The 26,170-nt window shown below is 42.9% G+C and overlaps 1 protein-coding gene across 12 annotated transcripts in view; it reads right to left on the reverse strand.

Moving 5' to 3' along the window:
- The window catches only part of CAMK2D (calcium/calmodulin dependent protein kinase II delta), a 265,790-nt gene that overhangs the window by 227,683 nt on the left and 11,937 nt on the right, over positions 1-26,170 (reverse strand). For all 12 annotated transcript variants that reach the window (XM_075860580.1, XM_075860576.1, XM_075860572.1 and 9 more), the window contains exon 2: positions 18,305-18,399. In XM_075860580.1, coding sequence (XP_075716695.1) covers positions 18,305-18,399 — 95 coding nt within the window. The remainder of the gene's footprint in view (positions 1-18,304; positions 18,400-26,170) is intronic.

A 26,170-nucleotide genomic window follows, 5' to 3' on the forward strand; every position in this document is an offset into this window, starting at 1 on the left:
TAAAGATGTCCTGGTGCGCTGCCTATTTTTTTGCTTTATTTATATATAGTTATATTAAAATGCATACATTATATGAAATTATCAATTTACGTGAATAGACTGGTAGATAGTCTCCAAGCTTGACATACAGGTCACGCATAGCCATCCCCATAAAAAAGATATACTGAAGCCATTCCCATAAGATATACGGAGCTGAACGCTAGACTAAACCCTGAAGTTAGGTTGCACCTGACACACAACTTGCCAAGCATGAAACACAGACAAGATAAAAATGGCATCACATTTTTCTTTCCGTATAGAAGCAGTTCTGGAGAATGTTCCTGGCAGTGTTACAACCTAATTATGTATGTGTTTCCTGTTTTTACAACATTTCTCCTAGTTGATGTCAATGATGGGGGGGACGGGGCAATATAAATGCTTTTTGGCAGAAAACTTGAGAACATACCATATCTTGATGTGTTTTTAATCATAATATGAACTCACACTGGTATCATTGCTCCATTTTTACACATCTGTTCTTGTAATTACCGGTACTTAAAATGTGTCTGGCAGGTTTCTTCTTTTTTTAGAGAGGGAGGATGGGCTAGCATAGCACCATATACTTTATTAGTGTTCTGACCAATAGGACAAACAGAGACCCAACATAACAGAACCGTGACGCCAGCGTGCTTATAGAACCTTACACCGCATACAACACAATTTTTTTCTTTGTTATTAAAGGGAACCTGTCACCAGCATTTCACCTATTAAACCAGCAATACCTGGTGGTAGTGGGTGACAAATCATTTCTATATAACCTATAATTGTCTTCTTAGTCGTCTCTGTAGCTTTAGTATTCAGTTTTTTAGTATTCCCAACACCGTATGCTAATGAGCAGAAAAGAGTCAAATCTTCATTTGAAAAGAGTCAAATCTTCATTCCTCAAGTCTTTCCGAGTTTCCCCCGCCTCCTTACTTTTGATTGACAGGTCCTCGCCTCCTCCCAGCACCCAAAATCCCACGCTTGTGCATTAATGTCCTATTCTGGTGTGTACGCATAAAGGGACACCGGATTATTACAATAAAAGGCGCAAAATGTTTGCAGACCGTTATTTACAGTCGGAGGAAGAGTTTAGGAGAGGGGATAATGGGCAATGAACTTTTTATAGCAGCGGCCAGTGAGGGTTAAGTAAAAGTTCAATAGTCGAAATGCTGGTGACAGGTTCCCTTTAATATAACATCTGTATCAGGCCCGGTTCCCAGGTAGCTCACAATCTCAACTTCCCTATTTTAGGCAAGCACACGGATACACACGGATACACACGAATACACACACACACACACTTTTCATTGGAAGCAAATCACCACACAATGATTTTTAGTGGGGAAATGTGGGTACCAAGATAGGCAACATCTGCATAATATTTCTACATTTTAACCATAAGAGCTTACCCTCACCCATCGCAAGACACATTATACACACACATACATTCAGAACTGTATTACTGTGTAAATAACACTATCAACGGCCCTAAGGCTACACATCAATCACTAGGTCACACTATTCTAAGCCCCTCAATGTACAGTTACACAACATATATGTGGCAATGCACTTTACTTTAACATTTTCTTTATTTTGAGCATAACCAATTGGATTTAAAATACACATCTGAAATATTAGAAAACGTATGCTTCACTTCATACATGAGGCCATCTATTCAGCACTTTCCATAGGAAAGAAAAAAGCTGAATAGACGGGGGAAAACAAAGGTACTGGCTCAGCAGGCGGGTGCGCGCTCAATCTGCACAGATTCTAAAAATACTCCACAGAGCAGCAGCAGGAGAAATAGGCAGTCAGAGTAAGGAGCTTATCAATCAGAGATAATCCTTCACGACACGCAGAGGTGAATACCAACCATGATGATATGCACCTTGCATGGCTCTAGTGAGACAAAAATATTACAATACATCCAGCGGCCGGCTCATTAGTTTCCACCTCAGTAACACGTTTCAGATTGTATCACGTTTGACAACGCTGCATATCATTTCAACGTTCAGCGCAGAATGATTTCCTAAACCAAGATAGAAAGGAGCACGTTCAGAGCCATATTTAGAAGGCCATTGGGACCTACACTTAGAGAGGACTGCATTTCCCTTTATGAGGTGTACAGGTTCTCTAAATAACCCCTTCATTTCATACATTTCTCCATAGGGGAGCCTCAAATTCTTTCCTGCTCATAATGCAATTTATGCTTGAAGGAGTCCAAGGAAGAGGAATTCAGGTTTTTAGCCAATCCCATGAGAAATAAACATTCCTTCTTATGCGATACATAGGATATTGTTGTAAAAAGATCATATCCAGATTGGGCTAAAGTTCCTATTGGAGTGCCACAATGATCAGACTTCATGCCATTCCAATAAAATGTTTTATTTAGGGGGGTTTCCAGTCAACAATTTTTACAAAGCGCTTACAATGCTATAAAAAAACAATAAAAAGGAGTAATACTTTACCAATCCCCTGCTGCTCCCATGCCCAAGCTTCCTCCACCCGCCGGTCTCTGTTTTTTCTGCTTCAGCTATGACGCATGGACACGACAAGTGACCGCTGCAGTCAACCACTGACTTTAGCGTTGAAGTGTTGACACCACAGAGATCACCACTGCGGCCAGAGCTTGGCTGAAGTGGCTACACGTCGTGTCAACATGGCATCACTGGAGCAGGTCAGAGACCAGGATGACCTGGGAAGCATTGGCACTGGAGTGTCAGGGTATTGGTAAGTATTATTTATTTTATAGCATTGTAAAAAAAAAAAAAAAAAAAAAAAAAAGACGTTGCTGGACAACCCCTTTAACATTCTTGTGTAAGGTGTCAACTCTGGAGAAAATATATCAAAACTCAAAGGAAAGGTGGAGTAATTGCCCATGGCAACCAAACGGTTGCTGCTTTAATTTTCCAAAAGGCCTCTGAAAAATAAGAGATGGAATCTGATTGGTTGACAGGGACAACTACTCCACTTTCCTTTTGCACCAGTTTTGATATATCTCTCCACTGTGATTAGATACAATCAAATTACCAGTACATGAACTACAATGAGTACATTTATTTACCTAGCATCCCTTTAAGTTCACCAAAAAGCAAATCTCATACTTAAAGATCGGGATGCAAAAGGTTTTTTAAATTACCATTTATGATTTCTAAAACTGTTGACAGAGATTAGGACAAAAGCTGCATAAAGAAGCTATGTAGAAAGATGGAAAGGTAATCTAGTAAGGTTATATGAACTGTGGTGTCACATTTATTATATACCGAGGTCGCACTGCATATTTTCTAGCAGAGTAAATATACTTAGCATTTTTGAGGAGTATTTTTAGCCAAGGAGTAGTAGGTAATTTGCAGTAATTCAAATTAATAAGACTAAGGCATATACGTGGTGTGAAAAATGCTATTTATGCAGGGGAATTTTACTATAAATTTATAACATGCGTAAATTAAGAATTTATGCAATTCTATAGCTATTTGACCACAGGTAACATCATAGTGCGGAGAGGGCACTTTACCAACCAGTGCAAACAGGAGCAGCATCTCTAAGGCTGCATTCACACGAGCATGTTCGGTCCGTAATGGACAGAACGTATTTCGGACGCAAGTCCCGGACCGAACACACTGCAGTGAGCCGGGCTCCTAGCATCATAGTTATGTATGACGCTAGGAGTCCCTGCCTCGCTGCCGGACAACTGTCCCGTACTGTAATCATGTTTTCAGTACGGGACAGTAGTTCCACAGCGAGGCAGGGACTCCTAGCGTCGTACATAACTATGATGCTAGGAGCCCGGCTCCCTGCACTGTGTTCGGTCCGGGACTTGCGTCCGAAATACGTTCTGTCCATTACAGACCGAACATGCTCGTGTGAATCCAGCCACACATGTACCATGTTTTTCCAGTCATTACCAGCAGCTTATACAGTTACAGTGTAATTGTAGAGGACATGAGCCTGGTTATGAAGACGATATTATGGCATGGTGGCAGTTTAGCGGCCTAACAAGATATGCAAAGTGATCTTGGCTAAAAATAATATAAAGTCCTTCATAAAATAGAACCTCTTTATTTGCATGTTATTATTTCCTTTATGCAAATGCGGAATAAAAAGGACAGCTAAGTGAGGGTAATAGATCACATTGCCAATGCCACCCTCTCCCTGATGCCACCCCTCCCCCACTCAAGTACGACAATACAGTAGAATCATTAATACATATGTATTGTAGAAGTATAAGTGTAAGGAAGATTCTATTGCCATGTTTGAGTGAGAGAGGGGTGGCAACAGGGAGAGGATAGCATTGGCAACGTGATCTCTCTGCACACATGTTAATCAATGGACTCTTACGCATACCTCCCAACTTTTGAATTCGGAAAAAACAGGGATATTTAAGCACTTAAGCCACGCCCCCTAACCACGCCCAATATCTCGCATAAACACATCAAATCATGGCCAGATCCTTCTGCAAATAACACGCGCACATTCTCACTGCGGATCTCTAGACTGTCTGGATATCACAGATATTATGGATCCGGTTATGTCGTCTTTATGTTACTTTTCCTAACTTGGGTATAACATTCGCTCATCACGGCAGCAGCGGCAGGACAAACCAAAAGACTGAGAACAATGAAAGTCAAGAGGGAGACCCTGTGGTTGATGACTTTTCAATTGACAGGTAGCAGAGTTACATGATGGGGATTTATTTTTTCCAGTTGTGTAACTCTGCTACCAGTCAATGGAAAATCATTCACCAAAACCCCCCTGTAGATCGCTCCAGATACATCCCCCTGTAGATAGCTCCAGATACTGCCCCCCCCTGTACATAGCGCCATATACTGCCCCCCCTGTACATAGCGCCAGATACTGCCCCCCCTGTACATAGCGCCACACACAGCCCCCCTGTACATAGCGCCACACACAGCCCCCCTGTACATAGCGCCACACACATCCCCCCTGTACATAGCGCCACACACAGCCCCCCTGTACATAGCGCCACACACAGCCCCCCTGTACATAGCGCCACACACAGCCCCCTTGTACATAGCGCCACACACAGCCCCCCTGTACATAGCGCCACACACAGCCCCCCTGTACATAGCGCCACACACAGCCCCCCCTGTACATAGCGCCAGATACAGCGCCCCTGTAGATTGCTCCACACACAGCTCCCCTGTAGATTGCTCCACACACAGCCCCCTGTACATAGCGCCAGACACAGCACACCCTGTACATAGCTCCACACACAGCCCCCCCTGTAGATAGAGCCACACAGCCCCCCAGCAGGTAGTGGAACACAACCCCCTTATAATTAGTCCCACAATGCCGCCAGAGCGGAGAGCGGTAGAGGTAGCCTACTGCTGCCACTCACCAATCAGTATCATACACTTCTCATTGTTCCAGTGTGATTGTGCAGTGAAAGCAGCTGGGCTGGAACAATGAGACGTGTATGACGCTGATTGGTCACTGATTGGTCAGCGTCATACACTCCTCTGTACAACACCCAGTTGGTAAAAAGTAAAAACACGCCCAGTTGTCTATTAAGAAACTAATCAATATAAATCTAAAATTGTTTATAACTTACTCAAAAATGATCGTTTTTCAAAATAAAAACCACTTATCTACATTACAGCGCCAATCACATTATGCAGGAGACAGGGCACTTATAATCTGGGGACAGAGCCTCTAACATGAGAGAAGGGAATTACATTGATTAATCAGATTTACTGCTTACCAGTCACCAGTAAAGCATAATGGTGCTGCGGTGTTCAACCATGACCTTTAGGGTATGTTCACACGCCCTATTTACAGACGTAATTTAGGCATTTTACGCCTCGAATTACGCCCGGAAAAACTGCTCCAAACGCCTTTTTTTTTTACGTGCTGCTGCTGTCAAAAGTGCATGTGACTTCTTGGGACATAATTGGAGCCGTTTTTCATTGACTCCAATGAAAACCAGCTCCAATTACGTCCGTAAAAGACACAGCAAAAAACACGTGCGCTTGTCAAAACGTCTGAAATTCAGGAGCTGTTTTCAGACGTAATTGGTGTTGCCGTGTGAACATACCCTAATAGAAATAGAGGTCATGCATGACACTGTTTTTAAAGCATAAAATTGCCTGCCCATGCGTTAGTATGACCTGTGATTAGGTAAAACAGTGCCGATATTGATAAAGCGTGCAAATCAAAGTTGAATAGAACTACATACATCACCCATGAGGCTCTATATCAGGGGTGGTAAACCATATACCTTTTAGGAGCCACAGATGTTCAAAAGCCTTAGTCAAATAAGCATAGAAGCTCATGGGACAGCAAAGATTTCATACGTAAGCCCTAAGGCCCCATGCACGCGAACGTGCTTTTGTGGCCGCAATTCCCCTGAAAATCCACGGGACAATTGCGGCCCCATTCATTTCTATGGGCTCATGCACACGACCGTGGTTTCCACGGTCCGTGCATTGCCCAGGAGCCTGGACCGCAGAAAGAACGAACATGTCTTATTACGGCTGTGTTCTGCGGTCCAGGCTCATAGAAAAAAAATGGGCACAGCCCGCGATTTGCGGGCGGCTCACGGGTGACGCTCAGCGGTCTGCCGACCCGAAAATCACGGCCGTGCACATGGCTACATATGCGTGCATGAGGCCTAACTCTTATTAGCCTGACGCGATTATAATCTTCAGTGTTTTCTGAAAACCCAGACCTAAAGATCCAAAGGCGCTACCTAATGTAGAGCCTTTAAAGAGGCTCTGTCACCAGATTATCTCCTATTGCATGTGATCGGCGCTGCAATGTAGATAACAGTAACGTTTTGTTTTAAACCGATCATTTTTGGCCAAGTTATGAGCAATTTTCTATTTATGCAAATGAGCATTTCTAATGGACAACTGGGCGTGTATTGTGTTTGTAACATCTGGGCGTGTCTACTTGTTTTACTAGCTGGGCGTTGTGAATAGAAGTGTTTGATGCTGACATATGATGCTGACATACACTTCTATTCACAACGCCCAGCTGGTAAAACAAGTAAACACACCGTTACAAACACAATACACGCCCAGTTGGAAAGAAGAGAAAACACACTCCCAGTTGTCCATTAGAAAGGCTCATTTGCATAATTATAAAATTGCTCAAAACTTGGCCAAAAATGATAGTTAAAAAAACAAACAAAACGTTACTGTTCTCTACATTGCAGCGCCGATCACATGCAATAGCAGATAGGGATTTGATAATCTGGTGACAGAGCCTCTTTAAGGCTATGTACACCTTTGAAATAGTGTTTTTTTTTTAAAATAAAAAAGGTCTCAATGTGATTGGTGCAACTTTCAAAACACTTTTATTAAGAATAATTTTACTTTTTGAGATGCATCTGCTTTGTATACAGAGCAGCTGTATCTAGCGCTGAAACCTGTTTCTATCAGGTCAGGGGTACTGACGTGTTCAGTGAGAGCGGGTCCTGCGTGTCTCTGACATGCAGGATCGAGCGGTCACCTATCACATCTAAGTTCATAACTTAGATGTCATCGATTACTTGTAGATCCTGCATGTCCGAGACACGCAGGACCCGCTCTCACTGAACACGTCAGTGCCACTGACCTGCATCTCAAAAAGTAAAATTATTCTTAATAAAAGTGTTTTGAAAGTTGCATCAATCACACTGATACACATTTTCGATTTAAAAAATAAATAAATTCAAAAAGGTGTACATAGCCTTTAAAAAGTAGGATTTCCCACACTCGGACCACATAGTAGATTATTCTATACTGCAGTGCCCATACAGTAGTAGGTATAGAAGCAGTGCCCACATAATAATATTTAGACTTTACCTAAAACTATTTTGAGTATTTTGTTAAAGAAGCGCCCTTTGAAATATATCAGACAGTGTTAGACCTTGTTCACACGGCGTGTATTCAATGTGACGCGCCGAAACGCATTCTTTAAGCTTCCCATTGACATCAATGGGAAAGGGCACTGTAGCACATAAGACATTTTTTTTACGCGCGCTTTTAAAAACAGTCAGGTCAATCAAAAAACGTGCCAAAAACACACCTAATTGCCATAGTCAATGGGAGTCCGAATTAAGTGCCGAAAAACTTGTCAAAAACGCCTGTATTTTAAAAAGCGTCATTTTAGTTTTTACACGTCGTCATTTTAGTTTTAACGCCATGTGAACAAGGCCTAACTATAATACAACTAAGAATTTCAAAAAGCGAGGAGGCCGCAGTAAAAAAAATACAGTAAATTATTCACCAAACATCCACTGCTTGCATTTTCGAGTGTTGCTTCCTCGCTTTTTGAAAATCTATGATCCAAGGAGAGGTCGCTCCTTTTGAAGCTGTGCACCTGGTTTTTCTACTACAGTGCTGCTCCATTCATTTCTTTTGCTTTCTATAATACGACACATTTATCCTCTACATGGCTCTGCACTGCTCTTTGCTGCACTAACAGAAACTTCTCATCTCAAGCAGAATGGAGTCCGTAAAGGGGGTTTTACACTGGGCGTTCATATAACACTCGTTACCAATAATTGCCCAGTGTAAACACGGCAGCGATCAGCAGATGAACGAGAAAACGCTGGATCATCTGCTCGTCGTATCGTTTTAAAAAAGTAAAATATAATAGTTGTTGGCAGCACATCTCCCTGTGTAAACAGGGAGACGCGCTGCCGACATAACGATGTATGGAGACGAGCGATCGGAGTAACGACCGCTCGTCCCCATCCATAGCTCCGCGTGACAGGAGAAAACGAACGCCCGTTAATGTCTCGTTACTCCGCACTCGCTGCACCTGCCGGTGTAAAAGGTTTAGTCCCTGAGCCACATTGGGGGGGGGGGATTCATTGACTTGCGATTCAGAGTAGGAAACAAGCTGGAGTAAGATGCAACAAATTTAATAAAATTTGGATAACATCCTCGTTAGTCCGTGCCCCACTGAGTGAAATCTATATCAGTCAGGAGATAGAGTAGATATCCTCTATAAATTTATTCTGGTTTCTGCTAATCTTCGAACTTTCTGGAAACATGGCGAGAGAAGCGAAAACGGGCCAAAAGTCTAAAGGTTTGCGACTTTTCAGCCAGTTGCAACTTTTGTTGAATTCCCCCCATTGCGTCAACCAGGACTCATTATAAAGCCATTACTAGTTCAGTAATTCTTAACTTCTTACACAGAGGGACTTTTTAGAACGGTTTTTCCCATCCTGGAGAACCTCTGTCTTAAAAGAAGTTCAGAGGGTAGAGAAGGCAAAAGAATTCCAGTACTATATTCTGTCCAGGATTTGGTGAATGCTTTGCTTACCCCAATGCCAAGCATCTTTGAGCGGGCTGAGATCAGTTTACCACCAAACCTTCAGGAGGACGCATGCATTGTGTATAGGAAATAGAAATGTTCTACATAATCTACATGGATTATGCTCACAGGCACTCATAAATATTTTACGAAAGATGAAACAAACAAAGAGAAGCCTGCTGTCTTAAAGCCTGGTCTATAAAAGGTCTTATGCGCACGAACCTGTGTCGAATTGGCCGTGAAAAATTGCTGTTTTCTGTTCATCCGCTTTCAAAAAATGCAATAAAAATCAAAAAGCCTTAAGTACCCCAAAATTAAGACGCAAAAAAGAGCTGTGGAATTGTTTTTTTTTTAGATTACTCCCAAAAAAGAAAGTTAACCCCTTCACGACTGCCATTCGGCTATATACGTTCCAACTGCAGTTGCCACGTGTATAAACGTTGACAACCTTGAACGGGGTTTAAAGGGAACCTGTCACCAGCATTTTAGGTATCAAGCCAGCAATACCTTGTGAAAGTGGGTGAAAAATCATCGTTAGCTAACCTATAAATATGTTCAAAGTCGGCTCTGTACCTTTAGTATTCCGGTTTTCAGTGGTCCCGCGACGTATGCTAAGGAGCACAAAAGAGTCAAACTTCACTCGAAGAGTCAGATTTTCATTCCGCCAGCGTTTCAGAGTTGACTCCGCCTCCTTGTTTTTGATTGACAGCTTCTCTCACTCCACTGCACATGAAATCCCGCACTAATGCAGTATAACATACGACGACTATGATGAAAGGGGGTGTGTACCCACGCGGCGCATGAGCAGTTAAATATTTCAGTATGAATGAAGCAGGGAAGGGTGGTGAGGCACGAATGTGCGATATTTGAAACGAGATTTCGGCATTTAGGGCGGGACAGGCGGCGTACGTGGGCGGAGTTAAGATCCTGCGTCACAAAGTTAAAATTAATCACCATAAAAGGCGGTAAAAGTTTAAATGACAATATTTCGGGCAAGAGGACGACGTGAGGAGAGAAGAAAACAAATTAACTATGGACAGCTGCGGCCACTAAGGGGTCAGGACGTTTTATAAGGTAAGATGGTGAGGACAGGATCCCTTTAAGGAGTGCTGTGCTGCTTTAGTGTGAGCAGCGCTGCACTCTTATGTCTGTTGTGGCTTTAAGAGCCCCGGACTACACCCCCCACTGTTGATATCACCACACACAACCCCATATAGATAGCACTACCTAGGCTCCCTCCAGCATCGGAATCCCCGGCCCGCTCTCTGGCCGGGAATTTCCCTCTTATAGGGAGCCCCCGAAGTCTCTCCATCCCCGCTGTAAATAGTGCCCCCCTGTAGATAGCAACACCCCCCCCCCATTAGATAGCATTACCTATACTCCCACTAGGAGCGGAATCCCCGGTGTCAGATCGCTCTGTGCCGGGGATAAAACTTCTAGAGAGAGCCCCTGACGTCACTGTCCACCGTCTGGGGCTCGCTCTACGAGCGGAATTCCCGGCCGACAATCTGATCGCAGATTCCGCTACTGGAGAAGCCCCTGACGTCACTATCCATATATGGTCAGTGACGTCAGCGGCTCTCTCTAGGAGCGGAATCCCCGATGTCAGATCACTCCATGCCGGAGAATCCGCTACTGGAGAAGCCTTGGCGTCACTATCCACACACTGAGAGTGACGTCAGAGGCTACTCCTGGAGCGGAATCCCCGGCCAAAACGCTGCCGACGCGGAGGCAGGGGATTCCGCTTTTAGAGTTAGCCCCTAATGTCACTGTCCATATATGGACAGAAACATCAGGGACTCCCTCTAGGAGCGGAATCCCCGGCCAGATGGATTCCGCTCCTACAGGGAGCTACAGTGGTGCCAACTACAAGGGGAGGTGCAATCTGCAGGGTGGGGGATAGTGCTCTCTACAGGGGGTGCTATATACATGGTATGGCACTAATTACATGGGCACTGTGGCGCTATCTACAGGGGCACTGAGTGTGGCACTATCTACAGTGGGAACTGTGGCACTATTTACAGTGGGCACTAGCACTATCTACATGGGCACTGTGGTGTTTTCTGGTGAATGCGAGAAAAAAGAAAAAAAACGTAAACGATTAATATTCATCCATTTTTTTAACATCCATGAAAAAACGGTCACACGGCCGGGAAACGGATTCAAATTTTGAGACACATTGATTCAAAACAGCCATGAAAAACTGAAAGTTGATCCGTTGTTAACTGCCCTTTTTTTCACGTCATGTGAATATAGCCTTATAGCCCTCTTATCTCACAGCGATCCAGGGTGAAAAAATAAAAAACAAAAATAATGTGGTTGAATAAATATGCACACCCTTAAAACTAATACTTTGTTGAAATACCCTTTTACTTTATAAAAGCATTCAGTCTTTTTGGGTAGAAGTCTATCAGCATGGCACATGTTGACTGGGCAATTGTTGCCCACTCTTCGTTGCAAAAGCACTCCAAATCGGTGAGATTGCAAGGACATCAACTGTGTACAGCCCTCTTCAGGTCACCACACAGATTTTCAATGTAGTTAAGGTCTGGGTTTTGGCTGGGCCATTCCAAAACGTTGATATTCTCCTGGTGAAACCATTCTTTTGTTGATTTGAAGGTATGCATTGGGCCGTTGTCGTGCTAAAAGGTGAAATTCCTCATCATCTTCAGCTTTTTAGCAGAGGCCTGCAGGTTTTGTGCCAATATTGACTGATGTTTGTAACTGTTCATAATTCCCTCCACCTTGACTAAAGCCCCAGTTCTAGCTGTAGAAAACAGCCCCAAAGCATAATGCTGCCTCCACCATGCTTCACTGTGGGTATGCCGTTCTATTGGTGTTGTGGAGTGATAGCTTTGCGTCAAACATACCTTTTGGAATTATGGCCAAAAATTCAACCTTAGTCTCATCAGAACAGAACACGTTTTCCCACATGCTTTTGGCAGACTTGATGTAGATCTTTGCAAAAGATAGCCGGGCTTGGATGTTTTTCTTGGTTAGAAAAGGCTTCCATCTTGCTACCCTATCCCACAGCCCAGACATATGAAGAAAACAGGAGATTGTTGTCACATGCATTGCACAACCAGTACCTGCCAGAAAGTCCTGCAGCTCCTTTAATGTTGCTGTAGGCCTCTTGGACCACTTTTCATCTTGTCTTTTCATCAAGTTCTGAGATCCAGTTCTTGGTAATGTCACTGTTGTGCCAAATGTAATCCACTTCTTGATGACCATCTTCACTGTGTTCCATGGTATATCTAATGCCTTGGAAATTCCTTGGTACCCTTCTCCTGACTGATGGCTTTCAACAATCAGATCCTTTTGATGTGTTGTACGCTCTTTACGGATCATGGCTTTTGCGGTCACATGCAACAAAGAAAATGTCAGGAAAATCCTAATAGAACAGCTGAACTTTATATGGGGTTACTCACAATCACTTTAAATAATGGCAGCTGTGTACTGACCACTATTTATCAGTTTAAATGTGATTGGCTAATTCTGAACACAACCACAATTATAAGAGGGTGTTATGCAACCACATTATTTTTATTTTTCCCCTATAAATGATTTGAGTTTGTTTTTCAATAGAATTGTACAGATTATGGGTCACTTTAATGGTGGAAAAAGTTCTGAAATGATTCACTGTACTGATTTTGTAACATGACAAAAATGGTGGCATTATAAAAAATACAACTCATCCTGCAAAAAAAAAAAAAAAAAAAAAGTCCTCACATGGCTTTGTCGACATGAAGTTATGGCTTTTGAAAGAAGACTGAAAAAAAAAAAACGAAACAAACAAATAATGCTTGATCATTAGTGCCCAAAGTCGGATGGTAACTAAAGGGTTAAACAAGAACAAACAAAAAAAACACCCTTTTATATGCATGAAAATAAACTTAAATTCCACCAATATTTATACTGCCAAAGTGTACAAGGATCGATCTATCAGTGACAATATCAAACGAGATCTAGTGGAGAAAAAGGATCAGCTAAAGACTGCTGAGGGACTTCTCAGGAGCGTTTCTGATGAAGCAGAAGATTGCAGATTTTTTTGTTGGATTGCTAAAAATGACTGCTAGTAAAAATAGCAGCTCTCATTATACCACGGTGCTGTGAATGCCCACACAGTTCTATTTCCGACACAGGAAGAAAAAAAAAAAAAAAAGCTTATGTATGGTGCACCTTCTTTCTCCAAATCCGCTCTTCTCTAGATTACTGGAGTAGGCACAAAAATCTGCAGGGATTTTATTTAATTTTTTTATACCATGTTCACAAGTTGAGGATGTCAAATGGATTTATATGTGGATACCTTCCTAAATCCACTACCAATGCAAGTAAACGAGGATTTTGAAACCGGATTCACATGCTCCGGAACAAAATCCCTGCAGATTTTTCAAATCTGCGGCATGCTCATTCTTCATGAGAATTCCGTGCAGGTAGGCTGCAGATTTTGTCTATAAGGGTATGTTCACACGGCAGCGTCCGTAACGGCCGAAATTACGGAGCTGTTTTTAGGAGAAAACAGCCCCGTCATTTCAGCCGTAATGGCATGTGCAGGCGCTTGAACGCCGCGTCCATTACGGACGTAATTGGCGCTGCTTTTCATTGGAGTCAATGAATAACGGCTCCAATTACGCCCCAAGAAGTGACAGGTCACTTCTTTGACGCGGGCGTCTATTTACGCGCCGTCTTTTGACAGCGGCGTGTAAATATACGCCTCGTGTGAACAGACAAACGTCAGCCCATTGCTTTCAATTTGCAGATGTTTGTCAACGCATTCAAGCCGTAATTTCGGATGTAATTCGGGGGTTAATACACCCACTTTATGTCCGTAATTAGTGTGTGTGAACATACCCTTACTTTCAACGCAACCTCCAAAATCCACAGCTGATCTGTATTGTTAAAAAAAAAAAATGCAGATATACATTAGAATCCGTGGCAGAAGTCAGTCGCTACAATTACGTCATGCCACATTTCTATCTTTTTTCAGGTTTTACTACTTTTGCACAAAATGCATTTTATGGGAAAACATTTTTTTATGTTGATTTATTCCAAAGCCATCATTTTTTATTTTGATCATCGATGTAGCCATATGGGGCGTGTTTTTGCATCGTATTTTCTATTGGCAACATTTTGGAATGCATAGGCCTTATAAACTTTATTTACCGTTTTGTGGAGGGAAAGGAAACAAACAAAAGCACATTTTGCCCACCGTGTTGTATAAATTAAGTGTTAACTTTATTATACAGGCCGTTACGTTTGCAGCGATACCATATATGTATATGACCAAAAAAAAAACAAAAAAAAACAAACATGTTCTATGAAAAAAAATAGTTTCATATTTATTTTTCTCTTTTTAAAAAAAAAAAAAATACACTTTATTTAGCTTTGATTCATTCCCACCAAGGGACTTTACAAAGCGATCTTTTGATCTTTATTATAATGCTTTGGTATACTCCGTATAGAAAAACAATATTGCTTGTCAGTAATAGACAGGGAATCAATTAGGCCATGCCTTTGGTACAGGCCAATAGGCAAAGAAGCCATTGCAGGCCCAACAAAGGCACCAGTCTGCCATGGAAAACCAGCAGCTACACGCGATTGTGACGCAGCGCACCTATGGGGTGAAAAAAAGCAGTCCCCTCCCTTTGTAGCTCATCCTGGCCATTGCAGCGGGATGTCAGCTGTATATTACAGCCGACATCCACTACTGATGGCGCAAGCATAGCTTATGTGCCCGTACCATACACTGGAAATACTATTACGTCCTAATGCAGTAAGAACACCGTAATTAGTACGTACGAATTTGGAAGGGGGCTTCCCATCAGAGACATTTATGACATATCCACAGGATATTCCGAGAAAAGTAGTAGGACAACAGCACAAGTCTTCAGGTCTTCGAAACGGTTTTATTGCCAAAACATCTTTGAAAAAAAGACCCTTCACTCACTATGGGTCGAAACGTTGCCCGTTTGCCGTAAGATGTTTTGACAATAAAACCGTTTCGAAGACCTGGAGACGTGTGCTGTTGTCCTACTACTTTTCTTGGAATTCGCATTATGCCGGAGTGGGTTTGCCTGGCTTGACAGAGTGCACCGCACCAGACTCTAGACTTGAGCTGCTTCAAATTTTCTACTTTGGCTTCATATCCACAGGATATCTCATTAATGTCAGATAGATGCGGGTCCCACCTATCTCTAGAATGGGGTACCCTAAACCACGTTCTAGCTTTTTTTTGCTCACACAGACTCCACGCCACTTCCTGATCACATGGTCAGAAGATAAGAAAACAGCGTAACTCGCTGAGCTATGCGGTTTCCGTAACTCCCTTAGTAGTGAATGGCAGTTATGGAAGCAACGTACCATGCAAGCTACGCCGTTTCCGTAACTACTATTCAGTTCTATGGGAGTTTCGTAAACCGTGTAGCTCAGCGAGTTACGCTGTTTCCATAACTCCCGACTACGTAATCTGTAAGTGGCCGGGAGGCAGCATGAGCACAAAAAGCTAGAACGGGGTTTAGGGCACCCGTTCTAGAGATAGGTGTGGGTATGATATTTATGACATCCTGTGGATATGTCATAAATGTCCCTCATGAGAAAATCCCTTTAAGTCATGTAAGGTCCGAAATGGGGCCTTTTTGGATCAGACTTGTTTTCCAACATATCCCACAGATGCTCGATTGGATTGAGATCTGGGAAATTTGGAGGTCAACATCTTGTACTTTTAGTCATGTTCCACAAACTATTCCTGAAAAATGTTTGGAGTATGGCAGATTGCATTATCCTGCTGAAAAAAAAACTGCCATCAAGGAATACGGTTGCCATGAAGGGTGTACTTGGTCTCCAGCAATGTATAGGTAGGTGGTATGTGTCAAAGTAACATCCACAAAAAGCAATTCTTGTGCTTTTGCTGGTGGACAGGTATCAGCATGGGCATTCAAACCGGTCACAACAAGCTGCAATGCATTGGGCATTCGGACACCATTCTATCATATTCAGCATTAATTTGCACTACAGTAGCTCTTCTATGGGATCAGACGATCTAGCCTTCACTCCCTATGCACATCAATGAGCCTTGGGCGCCCAGGTCACCTTTTGTTAGGTATGAATACCAGCATATCGAGAACACTTCAAACGACCAGCCATTTTGGAGACGCGCTAATCCAGTAGTCTAGCCATTACAATTTAACACTTGTCAAAGTCGCTCAAATCCTTAATGCTTTCCCATTTTTCCTGCTTCCAGCACATTAACTTCAAGACTGTTCACTTGATTCCTAATATATACCACCCCTTGACAGGTGAGGTGCCATTGTAACGAGATAATCACTTTAGCATTCCGAGGTTTAAAACGGGATTATCCGGGGTCCGAAAAGGTTTACCTAATGGCTGAAAAGGACATGAACAAAAGAAGCGCACTCACCTATCCTTTCCCCTGGCCATCAAGCGCATAGTGCCAGAACTACAACACACGACCGCTGAGCTCTCCGATTAGCTGCAGCGGTCATATGCCACCAATCACCGGAAATGCCGCCGAAGCGTCAGATTGCCTGGGTAAAGGATAGGCAACTCCTGCTTCTTTTGTTAATTCATGTAATTTTTAACCATTAGGAGAAAAAAATAAAAAATAAAAATCTAAACCCAGATAACCACTCCAATGGTATGGCTGAACAACGCATATAAATAATTTCAAGCTTCCATAATTATTTTGCTTTAAAGCGAGTCAGTTGCAGATCTCCAAACGCAGAAGAATTCTGCGAGGCTCCACTGTTAAATACAGCATGCCTTAATGGAGCAAGTTCATTTGTAAATAATGAAGAGGAATGTGATTGAATTAAGCGCTGACCTATTTTTTCACAACATACCGCAGAAACATCATCTTACTCCCATGTTGCAGAATGCCTTTCATGCCGACTCCCGTCCACTAACAAGCCCTAAGCCACACAATTCTTCTGTCACAGCACCTTTGCAAATGGATTAATTGTAGTAATAGTTACCATGAAATAATCTTTATATGAATGCACATGCAGTCGACAGGGATATTTTAGTTTAGGCAATGAGACATGATGAACAAGGCTAGCCAGTGGCAGAAGACATTATGGCCACCCTTAAAAGGAGACCCTTTTTTTTCATTTGCTTTCTATACAGGGCATTACGCAGATGCTTTGGAGCCCCATTCTGTCAGGCGAAAGCAATACGTGCTGAGCTAATAGAGGACTGTGCCATGTGGTGCACTGCTCTCTGGGCAGGATAGCATTGTCAAAAGTCTTGGTTGGGCTTCTTGTAGTTCTGCTCCACCCAAGTTTCCCTTTATGTCTTGACTGGGGAAAAACAAAACTACAATGCTTTTTAATATTTCGAGATTATATATATATATACACACATATATATATATATATATATATATATATATATATATATATATATATATATATATATATATATATATATAATGCCCTACTCACAGGGTTCATTTGAGCCTGAACCGAGCAGCTGCATTGTAGTTAATCGGTCTTGTACATAAACCTGACCATGATGTGTATATAGACAGCAAAATATGTGCTTAATATGTAATCCCTATAATCTAGATGAATTTAGCCTTTGAAAACCTATGCAATTTGCATTAGCATAACCGTAAAACTTCATTATTGCATTATACTGTATTTATTTCAACTAACTCTCATCCCTTTTCAACAAAGGTGCTACATTTCATGTTTGTTCACAGTATTCCTCAAAACGTTTCACTGCACATTCAGAATACATTGGCCGTCATAAAACAATTGTGTGCAATGTGACTAAAAGGTTCTGTCATTTGTGTGTGCCATTTTTCATCTCTAGAACATGTGATATAAAACTGTACTGACACCAAAAGAAGAAAAACGTCAGTGTTTTCCATGGACTACGCTTTTTCTACTGTACAGAGTAATGCATCGCACCCTATAAATTGGTGTAATGCCACTGTTTATCAAGCACATATAAACCGTACATAAAAATCAAGACTTCTGCATATTATGATGAATACCTCGTGCAGAAAGCTTTTTGGTGTTGATAATTTTGGCTGCATACTCTTGTCCTGTGGTAATCTTCATGCATCTTTTCACCACAGAGAAAGCTCCCCTGTAAAATATGAACACAATACTTCAGTACATGACATCTCTGGGCAGATAAAAAAGAAGAGCATTCCGCCACAGTGAACGCTACGACAGAGTTTCCAATGAGACGCTAATAGGCGGTGGATGAGCAGATGTAAGCGGACCTCTCCTAGCAGATCATCATAGGTAGTGCAGCTATCCAGGCAATGAATAATGTTATACACACACTCACACGTAGCTCTACCCGGTTAAATAATTCAGATCACAGTAGGGTAAAACTTATTCGCTTTGGTTAAGAATCATTTGGTGTCTTTCTTGCCTTGAGATACGCTGAAATGAAAACCAATCTCCAGTTACTCTACATCCATTCTACTTTCACCTACTAAATGTCCTCTGATCAATTACCCGATGACTGGACTGTAGAATTAAGTGTCTTTCACACTCGTAGAAGACATTTAAGCAATTATGCAGCCACTTAAAAGGTAACGGTAATCCGTCATATAGACTTGTTACCATCACAGCCTCAGGTTTCATTGAAATTGGATAGACTGACAATAATGCGTATACGTTGTTTAATGGCCGATAAACTGTATATTTATTGTCTGACTTACATTACAAGATCTCCTTAGACAACTATTTAGGCCGTAATAATCCAACATTTCCAAATCTACATTAAAATTCATTCGTGTTCCCCCCCCAAAAACGATTCCGCTCATTAAATAACCTTCTATTCAGCCAATGGACTTAAAAAAAAAAAAAAAAAAAAAAAAAAAAAAAAAAGCCTTAAGTGTTAGTGGAATAAAAATATAATTCCTTGTTTTACCCCTTCCTGCCCACACAATGTAAATTAAGGGGCTAATGGATTGGTCTCTGTGACAGAAGCTCATTAATTTACACGTGGTCTTTGATGGCACTTCGCGGTCCTGCCCGCTGTGCTATTGACAGGATCGTGCGGTTACACGGACAGCCTGATCCTGTATTGTGACAGGGAACTAAAATAATCAGTTCCCCATCACAAAATCCCTAAACAGCGCTCCTATTGAGCGATGTGCTCCCGAATGTACAAGCCGTGGCTTCTGCATTCGGACGGTTGCTAGGGAACCCCTTGACGTCAGTAACGAGGTCACATGGATTCCCTGTGCAAGGGGACTTGGAGGGATGCAGAGAAGATGTGATCTGCATATCTATATATACAGTCCTGGCCAAATGTTGAGATGGACACAAATTTTAGTTTTCACACAATTTGCTGCTTCAGTGTTTTTATGTCTTTTAGGCCTTATTTACACGAGCCGTTGCGCACCTCGGACGTGAAAAACGAGAGTTTTTCACGGCCGAGGTGCATCCGTGCTCGGCGCTGGGGGACGCGATGTCTCGCATCCCCCATAGATAAGAGTCTATGGAGGGAGGCGTGATGCGTGAAAAGATAGGACGACTTATTTTCCCACGGACCCTTCACACGGTCCGTTGAAACAGCTGTGTGAACGGCCACATTGAATTACATAGGTCCGTGGGACGGCCGCTGTTTCAACGGACGTTTAACACGCTCGTGTAAATAAGGCTGAAGTCAGATGTTTCTATGGTATACTGAAGTACAATTAGGCCCTGTTCACAGAGTTTTTTTGACAATTTTTTTTATTTTATTTTTTTTAATGCGGAAACTGCGTCGTAAAACACACCAAAAAACGGTCAATAATGCCTTCCATTGATTTCAATGGGAGGCAGAGGCGTTTTTATCACCGCGAGCGGAAAAACCATCTTGTCGGAAAAAGGAGCGATATGCCCTATCTTCGGGCATTTACGTCTCTGACCTCCCATTGACATAAATGGGAGGCAGAGAAAGCGTATTTCGTGGCGTTTTTGCCTGCGGCGCTCTCTGGCCGAAGGCAGATCAAAATCTGCCTCAAAATTACAGACGGAAACTCTTTTAAGCTATGATCACACTGAGTTTTTTGACCGCGCCAAAAGACTCGGCAAAAACGGCTCGAAAATGCCTCCCATCGATATTAATGGGAGGCGGAGGCGTCTTTTTCCCACGGGCGGAAAAACTGCCTTGTGGGAAAAAGTAGCGACATGCCCTATCCTCGGCCGTTTACGCCTCTGACCTCCCATTGACTTCAATGGGAGGCAGAGAAAGAATATTTCGCTGCGTTCTATGCCCGTGGCGCTCAATGTCCGCGGGCGAAAAATGCAGCGAAAATCGGCGTGCAGGGAGAGGAAAATCTGCCTCAAACTTCCAAGCGGAATTTTGAGCCAGAAATTCCGCCTGCAAAAAAAACTCAGTGTGAACATAGCCTTAAAGAGGTTTTCAAAAACTTTTGACAAATACATCAAGTTCATGTAAAGACTCAATATTTACAGTGCTGACCCTTCCTTTTCAAAACTTCTGCAATTCACCCTGGCATGCTGGATATCAGCTTCTGGGCTAAATCCTGACTGATGGCAACCTATTCTTTCCTAATCAGTCCTTGGAGTTTATCAGCATTTCTGTGTTTTTGTCTGTCCACCCGATTTTTGAGGATTGACCACAGGTTCTGTATGGGATTGAGATCTGGGGAGTTTCCTTGGCATGGACCCAAAATTTCAATGCTTTGTTCACAGGTAAGACTAATTCTTACTTTCCATATCGTCCCCCATGACCGCACACTAGGAGAATACCAAATGAGATGATCTAGGGTGGGACTACCGCATGTAGTACTTTACGGCCGTAGGCGAAGTCTCTACTGGATGAAAAGGTCTAGCCTATAGGATCTTGCAAAGGTAAGGGAGCTGGCCCAAGTAGCTGCAGTACAAATCTGGTCTAGCGAAGCTCCTCCCCTTTCTGCCCATGATGCAGCTGCGGATCTGGTGGAATGGGCCTTGATGTTCACAGGAACCGACTTTCCCTCCAGGGAATAAATACATTTTAACTGTTGTCCTTATCCATTTAGCAATTGTAGCTTTTGAGGTTTTATAGCCTTAATTTTTAACTCAAAATTGGACTAGGAGGTTGGAATCTTTCCCCCAGTCTGCTGTAACGTGTAAGTACTGTAAGACTGCTCTTCTCACATCAAGAGAATGAAATTACTCTTCTTTTTGATTCCTGGGGTCCTGACAAAAATGAAGGAAGGACAATCTCCTGATTTCTATGAAAATCTGATCCGATCTTTGGAAGGAAATTAGGATCCAGCTTTAGTACTATTGTAACGTCTATGGCCGCGGTCCGTCGTTCTAACTTACCCCACGACGACCGCAGCCATTGACATCCTGCTGCTGTACTGCATCGTCCCCCTGTGAGGCGCCGGCATTCACTTCCGGATATCAAGACGGTCTCCCGGAGGGTGCTCGTGCCCGCTCTTAAAGGGCTAGCGCGCGCATGAAATCATCATCAACTCATATGATTTCCTGGACTATAAGAAGGCCCCCGCTCTTCTGATCCTCGCCTGAGTGTGGTTGTTGTTTCCCAAAGTCTGTCATGTGAATGGTCTCCTAAGTGTCTTCCAGCTTCCCAGTGTTCCCCGTACCGGTATCCTGTGCTATCCAGTACTATCCTGATCTACTGCAGTGATGAGTGGTTGTCGTGCTGTGCTGCATTTCCACGCCTGCTCTGCTACTCCATGCCCGACGTCTACCTGCCGCCTGGTCCCAGCCGAGCCTGCTTTGCTACTGTCTACATTGCCTCAGGTAACCTTTCTAGACTATTGACTCTGTACCATACCTGTGTAGCCAGCTGCCATCCCACTACGCGGTACGGCCCAGTGGGTCCACACCCCGCATCGTGACAGCTATTCTATCATCCGTTATCCTAATGTACGGTTCTTCTGTGGATAGTGCCTGTATTTCCCTCAGGTCTCTTTGCTGCGGTTATCGCTATTAGAAAAGCCACCTTAAGGGACAAGTGTTTGATGTCTATTTTTTCGATTCAAAGGGGGGGTCGAGTTAGGGCCCTGAGAACCACACCGAGTTCCAATTGCGGGGAGGACTGTCTAATAGTCGGTCTTAGTCTTGCGGTTGCACACATGAATCTTTTCATCCACCTGTGTTCTGATAGCAAGTTTTTTGATACCCAACTAAGTGCCGAGAACTGTACTCAGTGCTTGGTCTAAGGCCTAGATACAGCCCCTGCTGTAGGAAATACAAAATCTGCTGGCTGACCGGATGATTCTGATCCAGGGGTTGGTTTCCACACCAGGAGGTAAATTACTTCCAAATCTTTAGATAGAGGTTACTGGTTTACAACTCGCTTTTAGGGTTATTACTTTCGGAGATAAACCCCTTTCGCTGAGCAGTGCCCCTTCAGGATCCAGGCTGATAGGTGAAGGTTCTGGAGACTCTGATGTCGTAGCGGCCCCTGTACTAGTAGATCTGATCTATAAAGGAAGTACTATCGGGTCTTCCAGTGCCAATTCCCTCAGGATTGGAAACCAGGCCTTTTTTGGCCAGAATGGATCAAAATGATCTTCAGATCTTCCTTGTAAAGCTTTTGAAGCACCCCCGATAATCAATGGGAGTGGTGGAAAGGCATATGCTAAATCCAAGTCCCAAGGTTGCGATAGAGCATCTATGCCTAGGGGACGGTGCTGGGGATTTTTAGAGAAGAAGAGCTCTGTCTTGGCGTTTGATCTGTTCGCAAACAGGTCCACTTGAGGAAACCCCCATAGCCGTGTGATCTGGAGGAAGACCTCTTGATTTAAAGAGGCTCTGTCACCACATTATAAGTGCTCGATCTCCTACATAATCTGATTGGCGCTGGAATGTAGATAACAGCAATGGTTTTTATTTTGAAAAACGATCATTTTTGAGCAAGTTATGAGCAATTTTAGATTTAGTTTCTTAATGCCCAACTGGGCGTGTTTTTACTTTTGACCAAGTGGGTGTTGTAAAGAAGTGTATGAGGCTGACCAAAGTAAAAACACGCCCAGTTGGGCATTAAGAAACTAAATCTAAAATTGCTCATAACTTGCTCAAAAATGATCGTTTTTCAAAATAAAAACCACTGCTGTTATCTACATTCCAGCGCTGATCAGATTATGTAGGAGATCGAGCACTTATAATGTGGTGACAGAGCCTCTTTAAAGATCATTCGCCCGGATCTAGGCTTTTTCCTGTTGAGGAAATCTGCCTCTGTGTTCTTAAAGCCTTTTAGGTGAATGGCCGATAGAGAAAGCAGGTTTTGTTCTGCCCACAAGAATATTCTCTGAAACAGGGAGAGCAGGGTGGGAGATCTGGTAGCCCCTTGAGGTTTCAGAAAGGATACAGTCATCATGTTGTCTGACAGTATTTTGACATGGTTGTTCTGAAAGTTGAATGAACTTGACTTCAGGGTTTCCCAGACTGCTCTCAATTCTCGGTAATTTGAGGAACGAGCTGCTATGGTCAGTGGCCAAGTCCCCTGAATATAATTGTCTGGAAGTTTGGCTCCCCAAAGGATAGCTGGAGACTGATGCCACATTACACCCTTCCTGAGGTTGGAGTGCTCTGTCCACCAATGTAGGGAAGATCTTATCCCTTGAGGTATTTTTATCTTTCGATCTAGGGATAATTGTTTCTTGTGCCATGAAGAAAGTATCCACCTCTGGAGTGGTCTGGAATGGTTTTGGCTACAGGCCACTGATCGAATCCAGGCTGTCATCTGACATAGTATACTCATTGATGCTCTTATCTTGTAAGAGGAGGCTCTCTGAAAATCCCTGACATTGGAGATTATGGCCCTTTTTTTCTCTCTCGGTAATAGGGACATCTGTAGGGTAGAGTCCAGTAGGACGCCTAGAAACTTCATCCGAGTGGCCGGAATCAAGTTTGATTTTTGGTAGTTTATTAATTCTGCTAGTTGGTTTGTCACTAGCTTTACCTGGGTGGAAAGAATCTCCTGGGTCTCTGCTGTAATCAGGCAGTCGTCCAGGTAGGGAATTATAATAATTCACTGTCTGCGAAAAGAGGCCATCACCCCTATCATAATCTTTGTAAACACCCTTGGGGCGGATGAAACACTGAAGGGGAGAGATGTAAATTGGTAATGAACCAGCTGGCCCGTCGAGTTCCTTACTGCAAATCTTAGGAATCTTTGCGAGGAGGGATGAATGGGGATGTGGTAGTAAGCGTCCTTTAAATCCAGGGTGCACATATAAGCCCCTGTATCTATGAGGAGAGTGGTGGATGCTACGGATTCCATCTTGAACTTCCTGCAAACTATGTTTTTGTTGAGGGGTTTCAGGTTTATTATTAGCCTGTATGAACGGTCTGGCTTTTTTAGAAGAAACCGGGAGGAGCAGTGACCTTCTCCCCACTGATCCTGGGGTACTTGGGATATTACTCCTGTCTGGTGTAGCTCCCAGATTTTGTCTAACATCTGATTGTGAGAGTTGTGTTGTGAGAACAAATCTCTTCGGAGGAAGGGTTGAAAATTCTACACGGTAGCCGTTCTTTATTATGTCTAGGATCCATTTGTTCTGGGTGAGGTTGCTCCATAAATTGTAGAAATTTAACAACCTTCCTCCGACTGATGTCATGATCTGTTCTCCTGTCTATTTGGGTTGAGCAAGAAACCTCTACTCCCTCCTTTTGGGTAACTCCAAGACCGGTCTTCCCTTTTCCTCTATAGTTTTCCCCCTGGGGCCTCTAGGAACGTAACTTCCTTTTATATGGCTAATCCTCTGGAAACCTCTTTTTCCAATCTGCCGCCATTTCTAGTATTTTGTCTAGCTCTGGACCAAAAACATATTCCCCCCCCCCTTAAAAACGGGATGTTACAAAGCCTATTTTTCTGCCAGTATCTCAACCACAGAGATCTTCTCGCTGCGTTAGTGAGGGCACCCTCTTTAGCTGAAAACCCGATGCATTCTGCCAAGTTATCTGCTAGAAAACCCGTAGCTGCTTTTAGGAAAGGAATTTACGAAAACAAATAGGGTCCTAGCTATGGACGTAGCTGCTATGTTAGTTTTCATACTAAACATTGATGTCTCCCAGGCCTTCTTTAGGAGGCAGTCAGACTTCCGATCCATGGGGTCTGTTAGTTGAGCCGAAACTTCAAATGACAAGGATGTTTGTTTACCACCTTTGTCATCTGAATATCCACTTTAGGGATCTCGTCCCAGATGTCTGTATCCTCTATCAAAAAGGAGATTCTTAAATTCCCAGGAGACTCCCAGCCTTCTTTCTGGGTCTTTCCATTCCTCGTTTATTAACTCAAACACGCCCCTTTTTTGATCTTCGACCACAAAAATATCTTGTCCTGGATGGTCCTTTGTTTTGCAACCTCTTCGATGTTCATTATACCCCTGACTGCTTTCAATAAATCATCCATATAGGAAAAATAATATTTATTCTCATCTTCCTTATCTCCTTCAGGATCTAGTGACCCTAATTTGTCTATGTCCTCAGGATCCTTAAAGGAACAAGAGGCCCCTTCAGTGTCTGAATAAGAAAGGGGATAGCTCACTAATTTTGCCTTCTTACACGGGGGAGGGGTTGGTTGCGTATTGAGGCTGTATAGATAGGGAGGATGGTACTTCTCTGATCATGGAACGCAAGTCCTCGATGATGGAAGGTTGTTCATCCTTGATTAGCTGCTTAATACATGATGAACATAGCTGTTTTTTGTATAGGTCTGCCAGCTTCTTAGAGCATGTAGCGCCTTTTTTGGATCTTCTAAGCTCTCTATGCTTAGGTTTGTGGAATCCTTTTTTCTCCACCTAATAAATAAGAAAGAGAGAGAGAGGGAGCCCCAGCTAGTACATCTTACATTTAACATGAATTATTATCTCCCCCTGGGGGGAAAAACACTCATAGTAGACGGGCAGGAGACCTCAGAATTAGTAAAC

The sequence above is a fragment of the Rhinoderma darwinii genome, chromosome 1 (genome assembly GCF_050947455.1).
Source record: "Rhinoderma darwinii isolate aRhiDar2 chromosome 1, aRhiDar2.hap1, whole genome shotgun sequence".
Lineage (NCBI taxonomy): Eukaryota > Metazoa > Chordata > Amphibia > Anura > Rhinodermatidae > Rhinoderma > Rhinoderma darwinii.